The following is a 22,849-nucleotide window of genomic DNA, read 5'->3' as shown; positions in this document are numbered from 1 at the left end:
TCCATCCCCCTCACCCATCAGCGTGAAAGTGAAAGGCCATGGACGAGGAATTACTTCAGGAAGGGGACAGGCTTAAGAGACAAGTTGCCTGATGGCAGGTATAGTTGAAGCAATGAGAGACTGAGGGTTAACAACTAAGCTAAGAAGAAGTGTGTTAAAAAGAGTACAGCACATGCAGAAGAGTGGACTGGGATTGCGGAACATCATCGTCATAAACCAACCCTTCTTCAAACCTATGAAAATTAGGTGAGGTGACATCGACAGTGAAAAATAAAAGCCAAAAGAGTAAGAACTATCAACAGCATGTCCAATTAAATGGTCCACACAGCCACACAATCATTCACACATAATTTAAGTGTTCAGAATCCTGGCTCCAGCAAACAAACACAACCATCTGCATTTTTTTTTTTTTTTTTTTTAGAAGCACATGTCATTCTGAGTAAAAGAAAATAAATAAAACAATATGTCAAGCCATGAAGGTCTTTATTTGATAACCTTTCTACACTGGTTGCTGTGTCACTGGGAATGCACGACAGAAGCAGACATAGAGCTAAAACAAGATAGACGTGAACATTCAGCGTTGATGGTGGAATCTGTATATCATATAGTGGGTGTGTGCAATATGCCAAGAAAATGATTCCATATCCATCACAACTTCATGCACAAAACAGCTCATGGGCTTAACATGAGCACATCAGAAATATTTGGCTTTCAATATCTGACAGCTGATGAACTACTGTATATGGATCAGTGTATTATTAAGAGTATCAGAAGTGTTCATGAATTTCCTGGCCCATTGCATACTTAAATTACTTAACACATTATAAACAGAATATTACAGTTTTATAATGGTTATTCTTAACTCTTACAATATGACAATCTCGTATATTCTGTTTTAGCTACCACCAGGTAATTCCTGTTCACTTTTGGCAAGATACTGTATCTCGTTTTGAAAGAGCCGGAACCTGGACACTGTCTGTTGAACCCTTTGGTACATTTTTTTTCTAGCTACTGCCAGATGAGTTTATATAAGACTTCTCGTAATGAAGGAGTTATCCACAACATTTTACAGTACAGTATTTCTGTATCATACTCCAGTTAGGTAGAACTGTAGTGTTTTGCCTATAATGAAGTTACTGTATTTTAAAATCAATGGGTCAAATAACTTATAAACACTGTATCACAACTAGTCTCATATTCGGTCATGGCTGAAAAAGCAAAGAGTAGCCTCTGGTAGGTCTGTTACTGTTCTATTAGACCCTCTCCTTTATCTCTCTCTAGGTAGTGGAGGGTCAAAATAATTCATCTGACTGCTACTCACTGAGGAAGGTGAAACTATATGTTACTGTATAGCCTGAATCATCTAATCAAAAGAAAATATTGGGGCAAACATAGGAATATTCTGAATACTCATTTCATGTCAGATTATCCATAAACTATCTGATCCACAGAATACTATAATACTGTAAACAAATTATACATCCTAAATGAAACATGAGTTTTACTTCACCTGACTCAGAGAAGATAAATACAGTACCACACTGTATAGATAAAAGTATCTGAAAGTGAACAAGTAGTTGCATGAAAAGGAAAAATGCCTCTAGCTATGTGGCAGAGGAGATCTGAGCATGTACTGAGAAAAAGACTGGTTGAAAAAACAAGAATGTGTAAAGGCAGAGCAACTCTGAGATACTTCTGTCATCATCAGTCTCAGTGGAGGGTACCTGGGACAGCTTGATTCCAGCCATATAAACAAATATACCATACAATACCATCAAAGGAAATACAGACTAAACAATTTTCCAAAGCAAATACTCAGCTGCTCTGTTTTGTTACCTGTTTCATCCATCAACTGTGAGTATTTATGCTTAACTACCATACTAGATTCTGCAGTATTATGCAATGGGTCAGTTAATTTATGGCCCCCCTGTAATGATAAATATCAATCATTTCAACATAGCTTAAAAACTGTAGTCCTTGAGTAACCTATACATGACAATGCATCAGATAATAAAAGTAATAAATATAACATACACAGCAGACTAGACATCGAATGAAAAATCAATCTGGAATGCATCTTCATTCTTTTGGTCAGTCGAGGCACCACAATAGTTTCAAAATCATATAGAGCTCACTGCTTATTTGTCTGGGTATAGAAGTACAGAGGAGTTTATAGCAAATGGTCTCACAAGTTACTCAAATTACGAGTTTATTAAATTAAAAAAGAAATCCGGAATTGTTTTTAGGTTATACTGTATATGTATACATGTGCGAGAAATTATACAATGCTCTCCTACATTTCCAAACATATGAATTCCTGCCAAAGTATATTGAAACACAATGGTAAGTTTCTATTAGTCTGAATGCTACAAGTTACCAGGAAGCTGGATTTGTATGCAGTTGAATTATCCAGAAAATGCAATGTGTAGTGTTGTCATAAGATACCTAGACTCTACATTTTGACATTCCACTTTCATTACAAATACTTATAAAATGTGAAATGCCAGACAAGTTCTTTTATTGATATTCATAGTTCTTCACTCGAAGGTCCTGGCAACTCGACTAGACTTATGACGGAAGACCAGGCTGCTATTACCGAAGGAAATCTATCATCGTACTTCTAACTTCATTTCCTCAATACCCTATGCTCTCTATTTATCACATGTTGCTCCTGGTCCTGTGGTGTGGTGAGACTTGCTGTGAAGGTCCTCATGTCCCCACTGTCACTGCAAGGCAAAGGTGCTCCAGCCATACTAAACATAAGACTGGATCATTTACATCACAGGCAGTCCCCATTATAGGTCATGAATGTGTTCTGACATCATAACTTCCCCCAAACAGACGGTTATGTTAATTGGGGAAACTAATACAAAGAAAAACTGCAATAAAGTTCCAGTGCTAACAACAAAATTCACCGAAGCTGGTTTATTGTTAGCAATGGAACTTTCATTGGCAATATTTCTTTTATTAATAAGGACTTGATACAAAAAAAGAACATGAAAAAAAAAGTAACTTAAAAGGAGGACTTACTGCAAATCCTCAACTTAATGAAAACCTGGCAACCCATGTTCTGCATTAACTGACTAGGTTCTTTGAAGGTAATTTCTGGCAAAGCCTCAGAACCCCTTGGCTGTAAAATAATGGATTTTTTTTTTTTTTTTTTCCCCTAGCTAATGTCAGATGACTGATTCAGCTCAGACAAACCTGCCATAGTAAATAATAGTAATCATAATAATAATAATAATGATAATAATAATAATAAATAAAACCTAACAAATTTCTTACTCAAGATTCTGTCATCTTGGTGAAACTCACCACAGTTATGAAGGGTTAATGTCACTTATCCTTGCTGAATCAGGGAGATGACTACATACCTGAATTCCAGAACATTCTCAAGCACACACATCATGGTTCATTGTATCAAAAATTTTATATATGCAAAAGACATTAGCATTTACTATCCTTTAGATCTTAATTAATTCATTAAATTGAGGATCAACTGCATTTAATCTGAGACTTCTTATATCTGAGACATCAAGTTCTCTCCTAAACATACAGTGCTGTAGTTACAAAAGTCTTTTACCACTGAGGTGTACGATACTTAAATATTGGTGGAAAGCATGTATAATCGTCGGTAGAAAAAATAAAATCTTCATTACCAGTTGCCATGTTATCTCAAGTGTGCAATACAGCACATCCACAAAAAAGCACACGAAGTTCGTTTTATTCTTGTGTACGGTTAAGGTACATTCCTACATTACAGTACTTATCAATTACTATACAACTTCTCACTGCAGTGAGCTTCATACTTTGGTTAGTAGCTTCCGCACATCATCTACACATGTATTAATGCTCGTCTATACTGTACATAATAATGCTTTCAGTACATCTTTCTTTTTTTTTTAATCTTGCTACCATCAGACAATAATATTTAGATTACAAAGGACCTCTTAGATTGATGGAATTAGAACCCATCTCCATTAACCCGTTCATTACATTATTCTTCCAAGCTGAATAAAACTGTCTAGCAGCAACAAGAAAAAATTCAGATGCCATCACTGTACAGAGTGTAAATTATTGTACAACCAGTTTGTGCTCTGTAAATGAATTATGGCTGCCTCATCAACTCACCATAATGGATTACTACTGTTGAGTGTTGTAGGATAAGGACCGGGTAAACCACTATACCCTTTTTACTTTAACTTGGTTTAGATTTTCATCCTTCTGCAGCTTTTTCCATGTATCTCGGTGGTGGAAAACGACAATGCTGCAGCTCATTATCCTTTCCATAGCACTTCTTCATGACTAGCAACCTATTTCAGTGTTAATCTTTTCTGACAGGTTAGCATTCAACATGGAGAGATGGCAATTTTAGGCAAAGTTAAAGAGGGTATAGTGAGGTAGGTCAGACTGGCGAGTATGGCATATGAACACTGGAGTGCATATATCAAGTTAAAGCTTAGAAGAACTGTATATGTCAGAATGCAGTGCGAGACAGGCTGAGTGGCCGCAAACAATTTCAATTTAGCACCTTTAATCTAAGAATGTCTTTTTAAAGTCTATTCTCCCTACCCACAGATGATTTTAAGGCTAAGGTTAAGGTGTATTATGCTGAAATGAGGGTGAGAGGGAGTGAAGATTTGGTAAAGGCTGAAGCACTGCAACTGAACCTCTGTTGGGTTAAGGTGCTGAGTACTGTACTGTGTGTTACAAGGTGAGGTAGGAGGGAATGAGAAACATAACTCCTGCAGCCCAATGACACCCTCATTTTAATCTGATCACCACCAATTTTATTCAGCTCAAAGGAGACCTCTTGTAGTAAAGGGATTAATGAAGGCTGTATCTATCCACTCCAGTTCAGAAAGTATCTCCTGGTGTTAGAATCACACTAGTAAAAAATAAATAATGCATTGGCTGTTTCTGTAAAGCTATTTTTTTTTTAACTGACTGCATGCATTAGTGGAATACTCAGAGAAAAAAAAATGATATTAAGCTCATCTGAGTACTCATCACAGCAACAAGCCTCCAAGCAAGCTGCACTGCACTTAAGTGTTCGCTATATTTAGCTTGCAAAAACAGAAAACATGTTAGCCATTTTCACCCCAGTGTGACACCGCCTTAAGCTGAATAAAGTACAATCATCTGGTGGTAAAATTAATGTGGTACAGTATAGCAAAAAGTACTGTAGGTCACTGAACTGAAGAAGTTAGTTGGGGCAAAATATATTTGGGGAGGATACCACTATATACAGTATATGGACTGTAGTTGAGCCTCAATAACGGTGTATAAGAAATTTTTGTTGTGGCCTCCCTAATAAACTAGTTCTGTGAAATGGAAGCTGGCAACAGATATACAGACATATAACCTATTCAGTCTGGTGATGTAATGTTTTGGTTTATTCTTGCTACCTCCAGCAGATTTAATACACTCTACAGTGGAGTTCTCATTGCAAACGGGTAAAAGAATGCTATTCTAACCCCTCTAGTTTAAATATCTCTCCTGAGCTGAACAGAATCATCTGGAATTAGCAAGAATAAAATTTAAACTATGTAATGAAACTGAAGGAGTTATAATAAAAGTGTTAACCAATAACTGCTGCTCCTTACTAGCACTGATGTTGACATTAATGGCCACCTTAACCCCTTCACCCCCAAGACATGGTTTCCATTTTAATCAACATAACACCAGACTATTTTATTAAATGATATTATTCAACAATAGTAGTCAAAATTAATTAAGGTTATGCCCAAACCCTCCAGTTCAAAAGTCTCACCTAAGAAGCTTCGTAAAATCATCGGGAGATAAAAATTATATACAAAATCTGTCATTGGTCTGAAATGGTTAACAGTGACAGAACTAAAACTAACCAGGCAGTAAAGAATGGCCGGATGTGTTGTGATGTCACCATGTCAGCTAAATTAATAAATATATTTAGAAGTCTGCAACTAATACTGTTGTGCACAGTACATTATACAGTATAGTGCTGTACGTTTGTCTATGTATAATCACATCACCACAGTCTTACTGACTATTCAATCTCAAATTTTGCATGATCTTAACTAGTGAAAAATACATTTAATTTTTTCACTATTAATCTTAACAATGATGAGCACAGATCAAACTTTGGTTTAGTACTGTTTATGATATGTGACTTTTCAAAGCTGAGAAAAATCATTTTAATACACATCAAGAATTAAAGCCATTAGGTACATAAATCCTCTTACACATAAGCATAATAGACCCGTTAAAGACACATGACTTTATGTATCAAATAATATGAAATTTCCTACAGTTGCATTTTCAAGTTGGGCAAGTTTGACTACATATTCAACCCATATCCTTAAACAGTTTTTTGGAAAATTACCACAACACTGGGCTGGTTAGCTTACAAATTCATTACAAATCCTTAGCATTACACTTAATGTACTTACAATACCCTCTTTAAGTAGGTCTAATGTACAACTTACAAACATTACTGTAGCACAAAAACAAATAATTAAGTTTATCAAGAAGATGCTTTATACAAATCAATAAAGAGACAGAGCAGTTAAAAATAGTCTCTTCATGAGTATAGAGATTAAGCAATGTATAAATTATTACTTTGACCTTGGTAGTTAAGGCATTTGAGTGATTAGTAGTTAGACAAGGACACTAAATACTGACCTTAGTTAACCCCTCGGCTGTGTACAGCATTCTGGAAATGCCGACTGGTGGACTGAGTCATAAATTCTAGAAGAGCCGTATGAAATATTGTGAAAATTTTGGTAATTTCTCATGCCTACGACATGCTTATGCTTAATGAATGGGTCATGAATCATCAGTGTGGAGTATAAACTTGTCTGACTAAAATGTTGCCACGTATGGTTAGGTTAAAGTGGGTCAAAACACATGATGAAAACACAAATCTTTAACCCAGTTTCCTGCACCATGGACATAGGAAATGTTTAGGGCCACCACAGTCTAGGGGTTAAATAGTTACAGCAAAACCTCATTTAATTATCTTCATACCCAATGGTCCTCTGAAAATGTACATCAGGCTGCAGGCATATAAATATCAAAATTTTCATGCATTTGGTAACTAATAAAGAAGTCATTTAACCTGTTCTGCTTTAGCTGGATTTTCTTTAAATGCATTACCATGTCATTTTTCACTTTAATATATATATAAAGCCTTAGAGTATGCTAATACACCCAGGAGATAAGCACTTCATTTACCTTGCACTGTCAATCATGCTGCCAAACTTTACACCCCGTTAGCCGAGACACCTGAGGTTTTACTTTACAGTCGACAAAAGAAGCATCATTACAAATGGGATCAATAAAAAATGAACATGAGTGTTATTTCTGTGAATAATCCAATGTCTTGGTACAATAACAAAAACATCACAATAATACCATTTTACACAGTATTATGGTACTTTTATATATATGCAACAGTACAGTACTGCAACTGCAATAAGATGTACAATTCAGTACAATGTACTGTACTTAAAAATTCTCCACACTGCATTTCAGAATGCAGAGCCAAGAAAAGTAGCAATACTGTGTTGTTGACTGCACATATCATTCATTACAGAGATACAGTACTTTACTCAAACTTTTTTTAACTTAAGAAATCAGAGTCACAACCCACTGAACCAAGGTTCAGCGGTATTCCTTTACAAAAGTTGCAAAATTACAACTGAGATAAAACTACAATTGTGGTCAGACTGTTCTCATTTTCCCACTATACTCTTTAACTCCTTTACCATACTGACAATTCTTTCAGTTTTAATCCTGCTACCACCACACAATATTATGCACATTACTGAAGACAGCCTCTTATTGTGAAAGGGTTGAAGCATCACCATTGCCCCCTTCAACAGAATGATGGTGTTTATGATTTGAGTTTGCTACCACCAGATAATTACATTATATTCAAAATTAGCCACTTTACCATAAGTTATTTTTGTGATGAGAAATGTCTGACACTGACAAAAAATAAATAAAACGGACTTACTTTTACTGCTGGTGTTAAGGGGAAAAGTTTGGAATTCCCCTATTACAAGAGGTTTTCCTAAGAACTGCCTGATGGTGGCAATAGTAAGATAATGAAGATGTCACCATAATGAAGGGCCAAGAAAGGATCTCTCACACAGCAAAGATTAACTGAGGTGATGGATAGGGAAAATGATGTACAGTAAACCAAGAGAGAGTAACTGGTGTGATGTGTGGTGGTGGAGGCGGGGACTGGGACAGTGACAGTGGGGTTAGGTAGGTAGTCAAGGTGCCAGCAGCTGGTCATGATGCTATGAACTCAGAGCTGATGGCACGATCACGCAATCCAAGGCCAACCTCTCCACGCTGAGGTAAAGAAGGACATTTATTATCCTACAGCATGCTGTGTGTTAAATTTATATTCTGCTCCATAATACTGTAAAAAAGAAAAAAAAAGAAAAAAAAAAATCATCACCACCCTCATCATCACAACTCCAGATAACATAAACATTTGAGAAGAGGAAAGCATTAAAGTAAGACAACCATCACAAGAGTATAGTACACTATACCCAGTTAAACAGACCACACATTCACTACATCACCTAAACCTATGAAATTCTTGGTTATGCTCTATAAACAACTTATAAGTTAGTGCATATATATATATATATATATATATATATATATATTGCAAGTCATCATACTGACACCTACATTACGGTATATGATACTAAAGAATAATAACATTTCTAAAGCATTACAATTTTGTTGAGAGTTGATGTCAATATATTAATGCACTTTAGATACAAAAATATTATATAGTACAGCTGTAGTTACCAGTAACTCTGTATAATTGCATATAAAATGAAAAAAAAAATGAATAAAATAAAATAAATAAATAAATAAATAAACCAAATATTAAACATTGCTACAGAATTAAGCCACAGCAATTTTGATAAGATTTCTTCACTTACCTCTTTTACCTTCACCTCACCACTAAGAGCGGACATTGAACTTGCTCGTTTCATTCTGCAACAAAACAAACAATGATGAGTCTTTCATATAAATTATTTGTATTTATGTATTGAATAATAGCAATCAGTTGTAAAAAGAAATAACTAAAACATGTCAATGTATGGGAAGAGATAACAGAACAAAAAAATTGGTTCATATAGTATTGCCATCTGAAAGTAATACTACTTGTATATGCTGGATCATCTGTATGGGAATGAATTATTGTAACAGTCAGTTCAGTACCAAACTTAATATATGTGTGAAATGTATTCTTCAGTAATAATTATCAGTGCTAACATGTGAAACATATGGAGAGTGAGAGGATGATAAAGATGACAAGTGAGGCTGATGGGATAATGTGGAGGAGGAGGAGGACGAAGAATGGGGCGGATACATGGAGTACATTACAGTCACAAATCATAATTTTTGCTCATCCTATAATCCTACCCTTAGCTGGAAGGAAATTATAGGCAGGGTTTCAGACCAAATAAAGAACTCCTGCTCTCCAGCGATTTGGTGATAGTCCAATGATTTGGTACACTGCACAAGGAATAGTTAACAATGACACTATTACCACGGATGCCCTAGAAAATCTCAAAACTACCAATAACAGGCCGATGCTTGGTGTGAGACCATGACTACAAATTCCTTCCACAACTGTGCTTAAGGACTGAAGTACTGGTATGGAAATACATGTACAGTATTGTAGTAGCTGGCTTGCACATGCTGACATGGAATGGCAGCTCTGCTAGAGCCATTAAAGCTGTATTTTATGGATACAAAATATCAACTTATTAAAAGGGATGTGAACCTGGAGGGATTTTTGTTGCATACACACAAGATGAATTCTAGGGTTAGGTAGTTGGCAACAAGATGCTTCAACAAAAATTCCAACACAACACTCACCTTCTCAATGCCTCATATGGCACACACGAAGTGAACACAGGAAATACACAACAAAACATTCTCAGGACAGTGAGTGTAAAAGTCATTCTGAATACGGTATATGAATAAATTTTTCAATTTATCAAACTGAAGGCAACTTCATGCATATAAATAATGTAGAAGCAATGTGTATTATAGTTTAGTTATTACCACACAGTGTAGCAAGTTATTCATTTAAACTCATTATATAAATGATGTTATACGGTAAATTTAATGACTGATGTGCACATGATATTTACATGTACTTAATCTACATAGATTCCTGGCACATGTGAGGTCATAAAATACATCCAGGGCATTTCAGTATGTGGGAAATGTGCTAAATTAGCCACCATCCACTCACTCAGTGCAGTGTTGCTCCTGGGTGACTGCCCTTTCCTCTCTTCCTTCTCTCTTTCCTTCCTTTCTCTTCCCTTTCTTTCCTTTATTCTTTCCTATTCCTCCTGTCTGTGGGTGCCTCTGCACTGAGTGACAGGCCAAATGGTTTCCTGTTCACCAGGAAACTATTTTACTATGCTGGGTGGTAACCATGTAACCAAATTATGGAGCCTGGTGGTTTAGTGGGGAATTAAGGTGCTCCAATCAGCTTGAGCTGGTGCAGGTTTATATCCAAGGGATGGTTGGGGTTTATTGCTCACATAATGCCACTCAGGGATGAGTGAGGCTGGTCCCTCATCTTAAATATCAGGACCAACTTGCCTAGCCCCAGGCTCCTACGCTCCTCATGGGGCAACGCAGAATTAGATGATGATGATGATAAACCAATTACTCATCAATCCTCTTCAGGTGGCTTTACATTGAGTGACAAGCCTAATGGTTTCCTGTAAACCAGGAAACCATTTGCAACAGTGGGTGGTAGCCATACAACCAAACCATATCTGTTCCCTACATGTCAATAAGTGGGTTGGTGGAGGGTTAGTGCCCCTCCCTATAAAACAACTAACTCAAAGACAAATGGCCACCCCTTACGGGTTTATGGCGTCTGGCTATAAACAGACAGATAGATGGACAGTAAACCATCTATTTTATATAAACAGGGACATCTGAATTTTTTAAAGCTTTCCTAATCAGTTAACAGCACATACAAGGATATGATTTCCAGTGGGATAAAAGTGAGTTTAACCTCTTCATAGCAATGACATCTTTTTCAATTTTGGTGCCACCAGGCAAGTATATTCTACTGAGAACCAAATAAGCGTACTGTACTGAGAAAGGATCTCTATTGGTGGGGTTAGAGGAGACTATATCTGACCCTTCTACTGTATTTAGAAAAAGTCTTATCATAAGCTGAATATCATCAGGAGACATAAGGAACAATATGAAACAGAGTCTTTTGTGTTGAGAGAGTTAGCCTGTTCCAGTTTGTGCTCAAGATAAATTAGTGAGGGCAGCCAAATGGCAGAGGATGAGACAACACAGAGGCTATTAGTCTGTGATTACTCCTTTTGGGATTAATGCATATGAATAGATAGATATAGATAAACATAACTGTATACGGTACTGCATTATGATAAATCAGTGACCAGCAATTATTCAAATGTAATACTGTTTAAGGAACCAAACAATATTGGAAGCATTTATGGGTAAAGGAACCTGTTTATCACCAAGTTACTGTACTGCTCTCTCTCATTCAAAATTTCCTGATGGGGAGCATATTAAATACACTGGGTGCTCATTATATATGTGTTCTATAACAGTGTATTCATTATTTATTGAATCCATCCATAATCTACTTATGCTCAGGAGAAACTACATGAGTTAGTGTAGTCTGAATTAAATACCTGTATGTCAAGTGATTAAGCTGCATTGCAATACTGTAAGCTCTTAGAGATAAATGCTGCTGAGGCAGTGTGTGAGGTGACTGAGGCTGATTTGTGGGTGGCACCCGAGAGGCTGATGCAGCTAGCTATTGGGCTGCTGGACTCTTAGTGCCAGGATTCATATCCTGGTGTGGACAGCTGGCACCTCTCAGCTCAGTTTCCACCCACTCATTGTGGAATGGTGGGTATGTATGTAAGGTAACACCTAAGGAAGGTAACTCTGGTAACTTGAATAACAAAGTGGCCTTGTATCTCAACATAGTGGGCAAACTGTCTGCCACTGAATCAGATGCTTAAGTTAAAGAGATGATCACTGTGGCTAAGCACTTCATGGTGTCTGCTTACACCTTCACCTTTTGGAGGAGTTAGAAGGGGATGGGACCAGTAAATCCTTTCTCATATCTCATATCATCACCTCAAGCACTTTTCACCATTCTCACCAGGCTAGTTATTAACTTTCCATGGCAAAATGTCCTAAAATATTTAAAATGTTTTAGTTACAACTTAATTCAGTCTCAGCCTTCATACTAACACATAATGTGATGGCAAATTTTAGCGTGAGGGCAATATTGTGGAATAATCTCAAAACATCATGAACCAATTGAAATCTTTGAAACTTGCATGTTCTGTATTTAAAAATTTGCATTTTGCACACCTAAGCCAAACTCAATGAACCATGAATAATGAGCCCCCACTGTAGTTTATTGGGCTGTAGGCAACATTAATCCATCCATCTGTCCATCATCTAATCCAGTGTTGCCCCATGAGGATCATATATGAAAAATTCAAACAAAATTACAGATCTTTCACTCCAGTGAGTACAAAGTTGACAAGAGTTCTTATCTACAGCTTCAGAGTTTGATCATCAGTCATAATTAACCAAAATTAAGACAAAGCAAATTAACTATGAATAATGTAATACTTTTTAAAGTAACAATGGTGAAGATAGTACTTCATATTCTTCGAATGAGTGTATATCAGACAGAAGCTTTGGTACACATGTGACATGCTCTAATAATTATACTCACCTGAAAGCCTCATATTAAAGTACAGTACAGATATTTCAACTGACTAGAGGGCAATTTACAGTAAATTTCATCATCCAAACTCATTTCCCAGTTTTGCATTTTAGCTGTCTGGGTGGATCTAAGTACAAAAGATAAACTCAAAATGAGTGTAAAATGAAATGGGTCATAGATTGGCTTTAGAAAATCTTGGCTCCACCCCACAGGTGATACCCATCATATCATCCGTATGTAGTTTTCATTTTCATTATATCTCACAAAATCTGTGAGTGATGCATTTCAATGTATAACGTTAAAAAACTAGGGATGAGGGAGAAACACTTGTCTTGTATATTTCCATTCACACCTCACTCATCTACTTCAGTTTTCTGACATTTTGCTTCCTCGACTTCCGTACTTCACTCACATTCATTTTTCATACCCAGACTTGTTTAAGGCCTTTCGTGCATCCTCCTCCCTTACACCTACCTTACATGCACCTTATTCTTCACCAGTCAGAACTATTCCCTTTTTATGATCATACCATTTAAGCACACACTCTAACCTTACATCACATTTTTCATGGATCAAAATATTTCTTATCCCATTTCATCAACATATCTCATATCTACAGTGCTCTGAAACAATCCTTTTTCCATTGCATTCACTTAAGACTTCTTGAACTCAGATCCTGTCAATGCCACACACCAATATATTAATGCAGGTACTAACACAGCTTTATACACTCCCATTACAACCTCTGAGCTGAACTGAATTTTCTATTCAGCATCAATAGCTTCATAGCACCAGCCACTTCTCATCCTAAGACTGCACTCTTTTCCACTTCTTTCTTACACATCACTCTTTTCAATCACTGCATCAAAGCATTCATACTATACCAAGTCCATAAATATTATTCAAAAAATATACAAAACACTCTAGTGAACACTGCTACATATTTACCTGGGTAATATATTTGGACTAACACCGGGCAATTTTGTTTAAGTGGCAGAAGTGAGACAATACAGAGGCTATATCTGACAATCTCTTCTTACCCCAATTCAGCCATACATTACATTTATGCAGCAGAACTTTGATCATACAAATTACTGTACATGGTCCTACGGTTTGTTGTAAGGAAGAAAAAAGTCGACTTCTTGCATGAGAACCAGGTATCAGATATGATGATGACGATGATGATGATGATGAACAAGATCAGGCACAGATGTGAGCAAATTAAGTAAATCATGATATACTGTACTGCACTAGAGAAATTCAACAGCCCTCGAGCATCCTTGAGAAATCTGCACTTTTATCAGCCTTCTACAATGTCATACCTGAGCTCTGTGTCCAATCCTCGTCTCTCCTGCAGCTTCACCACCAGTTTGGCACTTGACTTCTTAATGGCTGCTCGCAACTTGGAGAATGAACTGGACCTCCGCAGCCGACCATACTCATACTAAGTGGCAAATTTTGTGTCATACCTCGAACGCTCACCCTTAGTGGTGGTGGTCATGGTGGTTTCAAAATTATCAAGACATCAAGTTTGATTTTTTAGGCTCATGAATGAAAGTTTGTCACATATAATGTCATATAATGGAAGTTTTAAATCTTTAATTTACCACTCTATTTGCTCTGGCACAATTTTACTTTTTATGATACCGTACTGAACTTAGAGATCAGTTTGATTACTTAAAAAAACTAAGTTATTAATTAATCACTGGTCATAAAGTAATTCATATTTATCTCATTACTTTATCAAATACTGGACACTGTATTCAGCTGAGCTATCTCTATTAGCTTTTAGAACAGTATGAGATATTTTTCCATGAGTCTTGCATTTTACCAATAATTCTGTTAGGAAAACAAAATATAGGAAAATAAACGCAATACAGGAAACTTCCAACCTCACTGCACACTGAATTTCACATCTAAACTGAGTGAAAGCTCATCAATTCAGTATAAAAGAAAACTGTAGTGATGCTAGCAAAAAGGGGGGGAACATTAAAGAAAGAAAAATAGAAGAAGCAACTGTATTCACAATATTCACATTCAACAAGATAGAACTAGGTGCTTTAACATATATCCCCGTTAAGCACCACATCCACATCCTTCTAAGTTCAAGGCTACGCATGTTGACTTGTATGAAGGATTCATTTTCTGAGCAATACCACCACCACCATCACCACCACAGTCACTGAGACAACAGGGGTAGGATTCTCAGACATATCTATGACTGATTCCCATATGTATCTTAACTTGTTTTTGCAGGAGAAACTAGTCTGTTTAACTTAACATCCTGGATTTTTTTTTTTTTTCTTTTGCAGCTCATTTCACACATCACAATGGCAGAATAATACCATACTATGACTCAACCTACTTTCCATGGCACTTCATGACTACTGTCATATTCTACTGCTAATCAAATGTTACAACTCAGCATTCAAGACAGAGAGAGAGAGGGCAATTTTTGGTCAACTTAGTGTGAACAGAGTATAGACATATGGGATGATTCTGCTTTCTCTGTTCCTTTTTGTTCAAGCAGAAAACTGTTATAATCTACAGTAATCATCCTCTTGTAACTAACAATGCACGTATTTGTAGAAGGAACATGAGACAAGAGAAAACTCTGCGCTTCCCCTTTCTTATACATCCTGCAAAAACCAGTCACAGTTACACCTGGGAATTTTACCATACATTTGTTTGTGAATCCAGGCCCAGAGGTAGAGTCTGACGCCACATCTACTCATGCACAGTACAGTACCACTTCTCATGCATCTATGCCACAACAGGGGTCCCAACTTAACCTTTTCAGTATGGTGATGCCTTTTTTCATTTTATTCTTGCTACCACCAAACTTTTTATCAAGTAAAAATTTTTTGTAGGGAGGGGTAAAAATTAATTTTCACTAACCCATCTGCATCCAGTGTCCTCAGTGTGGGACAGAATTGGACATTTTCAAAAGCTAATAAAGGAGGGAACCCCAGGGTAGGGATCTGTGAGTTTCATGACTGTGAGCTGATGGGCAGAGGGCAATATCCTTAATACCCTTCCAGCACAATCCCTAACACAGAAACGCTCGGAGCTAATGGGTTAATCTTTTGAGTATATCATCCATTATTATTTCAGTTCATGAGTCTACCTGAGCAGACAAATTGCCGGGGTTTACTCAACAACAACAACTTGGTACTGTGTTCACACTTTTCCTTAATATCTTTGTCTACTTCTAGATCCCACCTAACCCATTCATTAGTGGAAAACAAGGTTAGGATGGTCAGGCATCCTGAGGCTTTATTAATAAGGTGGTCAATAACTTCTGCATGCTACTGCCTAGTGCCCAGCACTATATCCCCTCTTGCATTTTCAAGGCTACAACAAAGTGACCTCCAGGCAAATTTATCCTTATTCTGCTGCAGTCCCTTACTTCACCCAGATACCGAAGGAAGGACCCCTCTTGATAGTTTCTTAGTTTCTGATGGGAAAACTGGTTCTTGTACTGCCTTTCAAGGGAGCTGGTGGGATACTGGTAGTGGAGCTAGCAAATGAAATGCATGTGGTTTCTGCTTTCATCTCTCATAAAATACTGACACATCACAAATACAGCCAGCACACACCAATACATTGGCTCTGCTTCTTTGTGAGACTTGTAATATGTCTGAATACTGTATGTGAATAGTTTATGTGAAAGTGGAGTACTGTATGACATGAAGGATGTGAAGCTACCTGATGGCCCAAGATAAGCCAATCCGATCCAGTGGAGTCGAAGACTTTTCATCTCATTAACTCTCCTCCTCCTACTGGCTCCCTTCAACCTCTGTCTCTTCACTGTACTGTTGCATTTTTATCTCTTTTCTATCGCTACTTCAGTGGTCACTGCCCCTCTGAACTACCTCCCTGCACCTCTCCACCACTACGATGAGCGCGCAGCACCCATCTAACAACAAACTCTCATCCCTTTTTTGTCCAGCTCTCTAATGCATGAGGTTACTGTTACTCCCAGTCCTTCATTTATGTGACAGGTCAACTCTAGAACTGTCTCCCTCTGTCTGTATTTCCTACTTCCTATGATCTCGAGTCTTTCAAATGCAGTGTATCCAGGCATATCGAAATGACCGCATCTTGAATTTGGCTCTATATTGTATTGTTTTTGTTTTCTTATTGGAAGGAACGGTTTGTGGGCTCCTGGCCTTTGGTTCCTTCTTCCTTGCATTAAAAAAAAAAAAAAAAAAAAAAAAAAAAAAAAAAAGTATCTATCATTCTAAATTTGGCCAACTGCAGGACAACACCTTCTCGTCAGAGGGTGAGTGATAGCCAGAATATACTCCTAACCAACTAATCAAGTACAGATCATGAAGGACTGTTTGTAATGAATGCTGTGCCTGTGAAATCAAAGTGCTGTACTGTACCAGCTATGCATGTGTGTGAATCTGTATAAGTCATCAGTATGAACTGACTGTGTGTGTACATACTATATGTTAGTATATGAAATGGCATAGTGCATCCACTTTAAATATTTACTAAGGCTGGATGCAAATCCAGACTCAAGTCACCTCATATCATGAGAAACATAATATGCATTAAGCCTGAATGATACAGGTTGAAAGTGAGCTTGGTTTATTATCTGGCTAGAGTAAACTACAGTTCAGTATCCAACCAAGCAGCAAAGCAGAGACTAACGTTACAGTGATTACTACTTATGTGGTAATTTAGGATGATGTTCAGTTTATTTTTCCTGACATTATATTTCCCCCATGTATCACTTCCTCTACATTTGCTATACTCAAGCTACAAGTGGTAAAGATGTAGTCTTACCTTGCACATGACTGCGTAAACTTTTTCCCACCTTATTACAGTATTCATATTTAGAACACCCGACTCATTTTGCGAGGGAATAAAATAAAAATACAATGAGCAAATTTATAACTGAAATCCTATGCATCACTAAATCTTCCTGTTTCCACTATCCTGTAATAGCTGGTGGAAGCAAACTAGTGCTTTATTTTAATGCATACTAAAACCATTACTATTTATGATGACAGTCCTTGCACTATGATGTCTTAAAATGGCATGTTATTCTTGCCAACAACACATAGTTTATTCAGCCTAGAAAACATCTAAGACTATCAAGTTTAGGGAAGAGCTCTCATACCAAAAGGATTAAAGCATATGGACCCTTGTTGTGGCAGTATTAACTAAAAGATAAAGTGCAGTTCTGGCATATAACACAGTTATCAATGAGCACTTCAATCCCATGACAAGTATACCATAAATTGTATTCATGCTACCATTAGATGATTTCCTACCAAAGAAAAACTACAGGTGACAGGAATAAAATTAAAAACATGTCACTGGACCAGAGGGGTTTAGCTGTGGAACATGGGTTAATTAGCAGACATGGTTATCATACCTATCATTCGTATGACTAAGGGTGTGGCCACACTTACTCGAAATGTGTGATCGACAAGATGAAACGAAGCTCCGGGTTAAAGCCGCCACCATACTTGAGTCTGAATGATGGTCAGACACCGGAGCCTCATTTCCTCTCATCAATCACATGTTTGGAGCAAGTGTGCCAGCACCCTAAGGCATGCAAATACACAGCACAGACCTTAACCCACAAAGCTATCAACGGCTTGTATAGTTCTCTAATACATGTCATGCATCCTACCAAAATCTTACCCTTTCACTAATATTCAGTTTAATTTTTGTTTCTAGCTGAATTGAAAACTTTCTTGGTGAAAGAATAGGAAAAAACTATGTCTAACCCCTCCAGTTCAAAAAATGCCTGACAGCAGCAAGATAAACAAGTGCATTATTATATGGGGCTAAAAACTCTAGGCAATCTGGTTTTGTACATAAAAAAATTTAACTTTTTCTGTACATTGACACCTTGTTTACTTACTGTTGCCACCATCTGGTTTATTTCATTCAGTTTGTGAAGATCATACACAGCAAAACGAGTTAGAAACTATCTTCATTAATCCATTATTTTTTTTTCTCTCTCTCTCTCTCTCTCACTACAATCAAAAAATACAAAAAGAATCTCTTGTAGTGAAAAATTAACTGGATAAAACCTTTCACTTACACTGTCAAACTAAGGTACTTATTTCTGACTTAATGCCAGTGAGCTTATGCAGCTATAAAAATTCTGTACCAATCAAAGGGTTAGAGGAAAATCTGTGAACAACTCAAGCAACACTAATTTTTTGGCATATGTTGTTCTCTAATGTGCCACACATACAGCTGTTTACTCTATAATGTACAAATTTAAATGTATTACTAAACAGTAGGCCCCTTTATTCCGGTCATTCATTATCTGCATTCCAAGATTAGCTTTCCCAAATTATATCAATGAATTGTGTGAATGAAGTCAAGGGGGGGGAGGGAGCAAGGGGGAGAGTGATGATGGGATACAGAGATTGGGTAGACAGGTATATGAGAGTGTGTGTGTTAGAGATAATGCAGCGGGCTGGTGGAGGACAGAAAGATATCGAGGCAATTGACTTGTGGCTAACCCTTCCAGTATTAGGGCATGTGGTGCTAAATTAATAGACATACAAATATAAAGATGAACTATTATTCATAACAGAGAATATAATGCTGAGCACATTAACTATTAGGGAGTGTAAAAAAAATATATGAGACTATTAGGGAAGGCGTACAGTAAGAGAGAATGGGTCAGTACTAAGGATAGATAGATGTGTTACGAGGTTTTATAAAGATTACTCAACACAGGATGCAGCTTCAGGGAACAGATACTGATCCATTCATTCATTCATCATCTAATCCAGTGTTGCCCCATGAGGAGCGTAGGAGCCTGGGGCTAGGCGAGTTGGTCCTGATATTTAAGATTAGAGTGACCAACCTCATTTATCCCCGAGTGACATAATGTGAGCAATAAACCCCAACCATCCCTTGGATATACTGTACATCTGCATCAGCTCAATCTAATTGGAGTGCCTTAATTGCCCACTAAATTTGGTTGTATGGTTACCACTCAGCATGGTAAATGGCTTCCTGGTGTACAGGAAACCCTTTGGCTTGTCACTAGGTGCTGAGTCACCCGCAGACAGACGCAAGAGGAAAGAATGAAGGCAAGAAAGAGAGGAAGGATGGAAAGAAGGAAGAGAAGAAAGGGCAGGTACCAGAGAGCAGCACTACATTGAGTGGATGATGAGTGCCCACACCAACCACTGATCAGATATGAATTTCGCTCTCAATATAAACATTTCAGTTATACAGAGGTATAAGCTGAAGCATTATATTCACAGGGTCAGAAAAAGATGCACTGGAACAGCAACACCAGCTACCTGTGCTCAGCTACCCACCCTCAACATTATTTCTACGGTTACCTAGCATAATATTACTATAAAGGAAATGGAATAACAGGATGTCTTATTGTCTTTACGTCTCAGAGAATGTTATCAAAGGGACCTTACTGTACAATAATTACTGATGTGGCAGATAACTACTCTTGGTTTCATCTATATAAATTAATATTATATATTTGTATTCATTAATGTGCAATTACCATAAATGCATTAAATAAATCAATATTAAATTAAGCTTTTCAAAGTTAGGATTAGGTTAAGTGTACATCTTAAATTATAGTATAACCTTCGTTTTCGTAAACTGTGACTGTATGTGAAAGGAGTACTGCTATAACTAAAACAACTAATGGGTATTTCAAGTGGGTGTACTGCAGTGTATACTATGCAAATGTACACAGTCTTATACTGATATCTATTCTATATTGATAGTATGAACACTGAAACCTTAAATGTGATTCAGGTAAATAAATAGGTTTTCAAACACTCACAAAGGATCATAAAATTAAATTTCAAGAAAATTTGATCATTTTCAGCACTGTGTGCATAAACCCAATACAATGAAGGTATTAGCAAAACAAAATAATAAATTTAGTTCCAAAATGATATTCAGTACCAAACAGCTTCAGCTGAACTAATAAATAGCTCACTTAATACTGTAATGTACAGTATCATTTGGTAATTTGTAATAACTGACCTCTTGTCATTTAAGAGATCCAGATGTGCAGAATCCTATGCTCAAAAATACTTAGTACTGATCATGTCCTTTGTGATCAGATGATAGTGGACTGCAAGTACAGCCAATAAAGACAAGCACTAATCAAGATATAAACCATCACCCATCTGTCCCAACACCACCACCATAACCAACAGGGAAGTGCACTCAATGTTCATACTGTACAGGTTTTATAACAAAGCCAGAAGTAACCCAAAGTTCAAGACTATACTACATAGGTTAAGGGTTACATTAAAGTTTTCTATACCATAGCACACATCCAACAGGCAACAATAATGGTTATGGGATTCTGCCATTCAGAGCTAAGACATACATTTGGCATTAATAACCTTCAAATGAAAATCTCAGTAATCACGTCTTTTCTTTCCGTTCATCATCCAATCATTTATTGCCTCATCAGGAGTGTATTGGCCTGGGGCTAGGCTGAGTAATATAGATTTCTGCTGCAAAGTGGTTGTTTTCATATTTACAGTACTCTTAACTCTTTGAAACCCCTCATAACCAAGATGTCTCTTACTTTACTCTTGCTATTTTTTATTCAGCCACGGAGAAACACCTTGTAATGAAGGGTTGGAAACAAACTCATCATTAGGGGTCTCCCTAAAGCTGAAGAAAATCTTATGAAATATGTCATGTATACCAACAAGATGTAGTAGATATAACTATAGTGGAAACTTTGATAAAGGAAAAAGTATAATACAAGTATATCCATCTTGGCATGATTCTTTCAAATACCCCAAGTGACAAAAAGAATGGCAATAACTTCCCATGCTAATGTATTTACCTGTTGGGCATCGACCAGCAGTATAGTTTGCCTGCATAAGGTTTGACACTACTACTTATATTAACATAGTGCTGCTCTGTGATTTACATTATAGCTGAAAATGCAAAGGAATGCAAGTGATTAGTTACAGAGGGATATGTCAGTATACAATAGCAATAATTCAAATTATGCCTATTTTACCACGATGACAGCACCCACCACCGCATGCTGCTACTTTTTATTATTCCTCTTCAGGGCAAATACAAACAGTCCTCAATGTAAGTTACAGATGTGTTCCAAAATATCACAGTCATTTCCCTACAACTATACCTTTTTCACCCTTAGTTGGCCAAAAACCACCATCTTATCTTGAATGCAGTTATGAAAACAGGTTAACGCTAAATTGTAACAATGGTCACAAAGGTATGCTATGGAAATGAAGAGCCATAGTATTACAGTATCTCTTTTTCTTTATTAACGTATGAGAAATAAGCAGCAAAGGACAAAAATCTAGGCCAGGTTATGGTAAAAAGGGTATGTTACAATAAACTGAGGGACACTAATAAATCTGTTTGATTGGCAGTAATGGAATTTTAATCTATATGTTTTCTGTAATTCTGTTTGAATTTCATGAGGAAAAAAAAAAAAAATACTGACTTATAATGAGGACTGACTAAATGTTCATTCACAAAAAGTGTCAAGGTTGTGTAAAGTAAGGTGGGAAGAAGGCTATACCTAAAATCAGTTTGTAAATTACCATAAGCAATGCTAAAATTACAGCAATAATAACACCTAATGCTCCGCTTGTTGGTCTAGCTTAGCAATACAAATCAAATCAGGTAAAAAGTTAGTAATCATGGATGAAAAGATTATGAAAGAAAGCCACAAAATCCATGCAAACAACCACAACATGCATAAGAACAAACATGCAACAGCACATTCAATTTTCCCAAACAGTGTTCCAAATCAGACAAAAAAATCACATTAATAAAAAAGGAATAAAAAAACAAAAAATATCTAGCTCACATTATTTATTCTCATTAAAATACACTACTGATCACTAATATAATTTTGGTAGGTTAACAAATGAGCATAGTTTAATATATTGTGTGTCCGGGGAAGCACGTGAGACAGTAAGGGTTGGTGTGAGGACAATGCTGCTGCTATAAGTGACGTCAAACACAATTTACCCAGCACCAGGGAAGGAACAGGACTCACAGACCAAGTGTCACGAACTGCTGTGCATCAAGACTCACGCTGGT

At 36.9% G+C, this 22,849-nt stretch overlaps 1 protein-coding gene across 1 annotated transcript in view; it reads right to left on the bottom strand.

Moving 5' to 3' along the window:
• Positions 1–8,279: 8,279 nt before the first annotated feature.
• Positions 8,280–22,849, bottom strand: part of Klc (kinesin light chain) — a 93,245-nt gene continuing 78,675 nt past the window's right edge. Inside the window, exons 14-15 of the mRNA XM_080282918.1 lie at positions 8,952–9,006; positions 8,280–8,343 (exon numbers count right to left, since the gene is read on the bottom strand). Coding sequence (XP_080139044.1) covers positions 8,974–9,006 — 33 coding nt within the window. The 3' untranslated portion in view covers positions 8,280–8,343; positions 8,952–8,973. The remainder of the gene's footprint in view (positions 8,344–8,951; positions 9,007–22,849) is intronic.

This window comes from Coenobita brevimanus, chromosome 95, assembly GCF_032717465.1.
Source record: "Coenobita brevimanus isolate Jiangsu-jjx chromosome 95, ASM3271746v2, whole genome shotgun sequence".
In the NCBI taxonomy this organism is placed as follows: Eukaryota; Metazoa; Arthropoda; class Malacostraca; order Decapoda; family Coenobitidae; genus Coenobita; species Coenobita brevimanus.
Note: the sequence above shows the minus strand (reverse complement) of the source record. Positions and strands in the feature narration are given on the sequence as shown.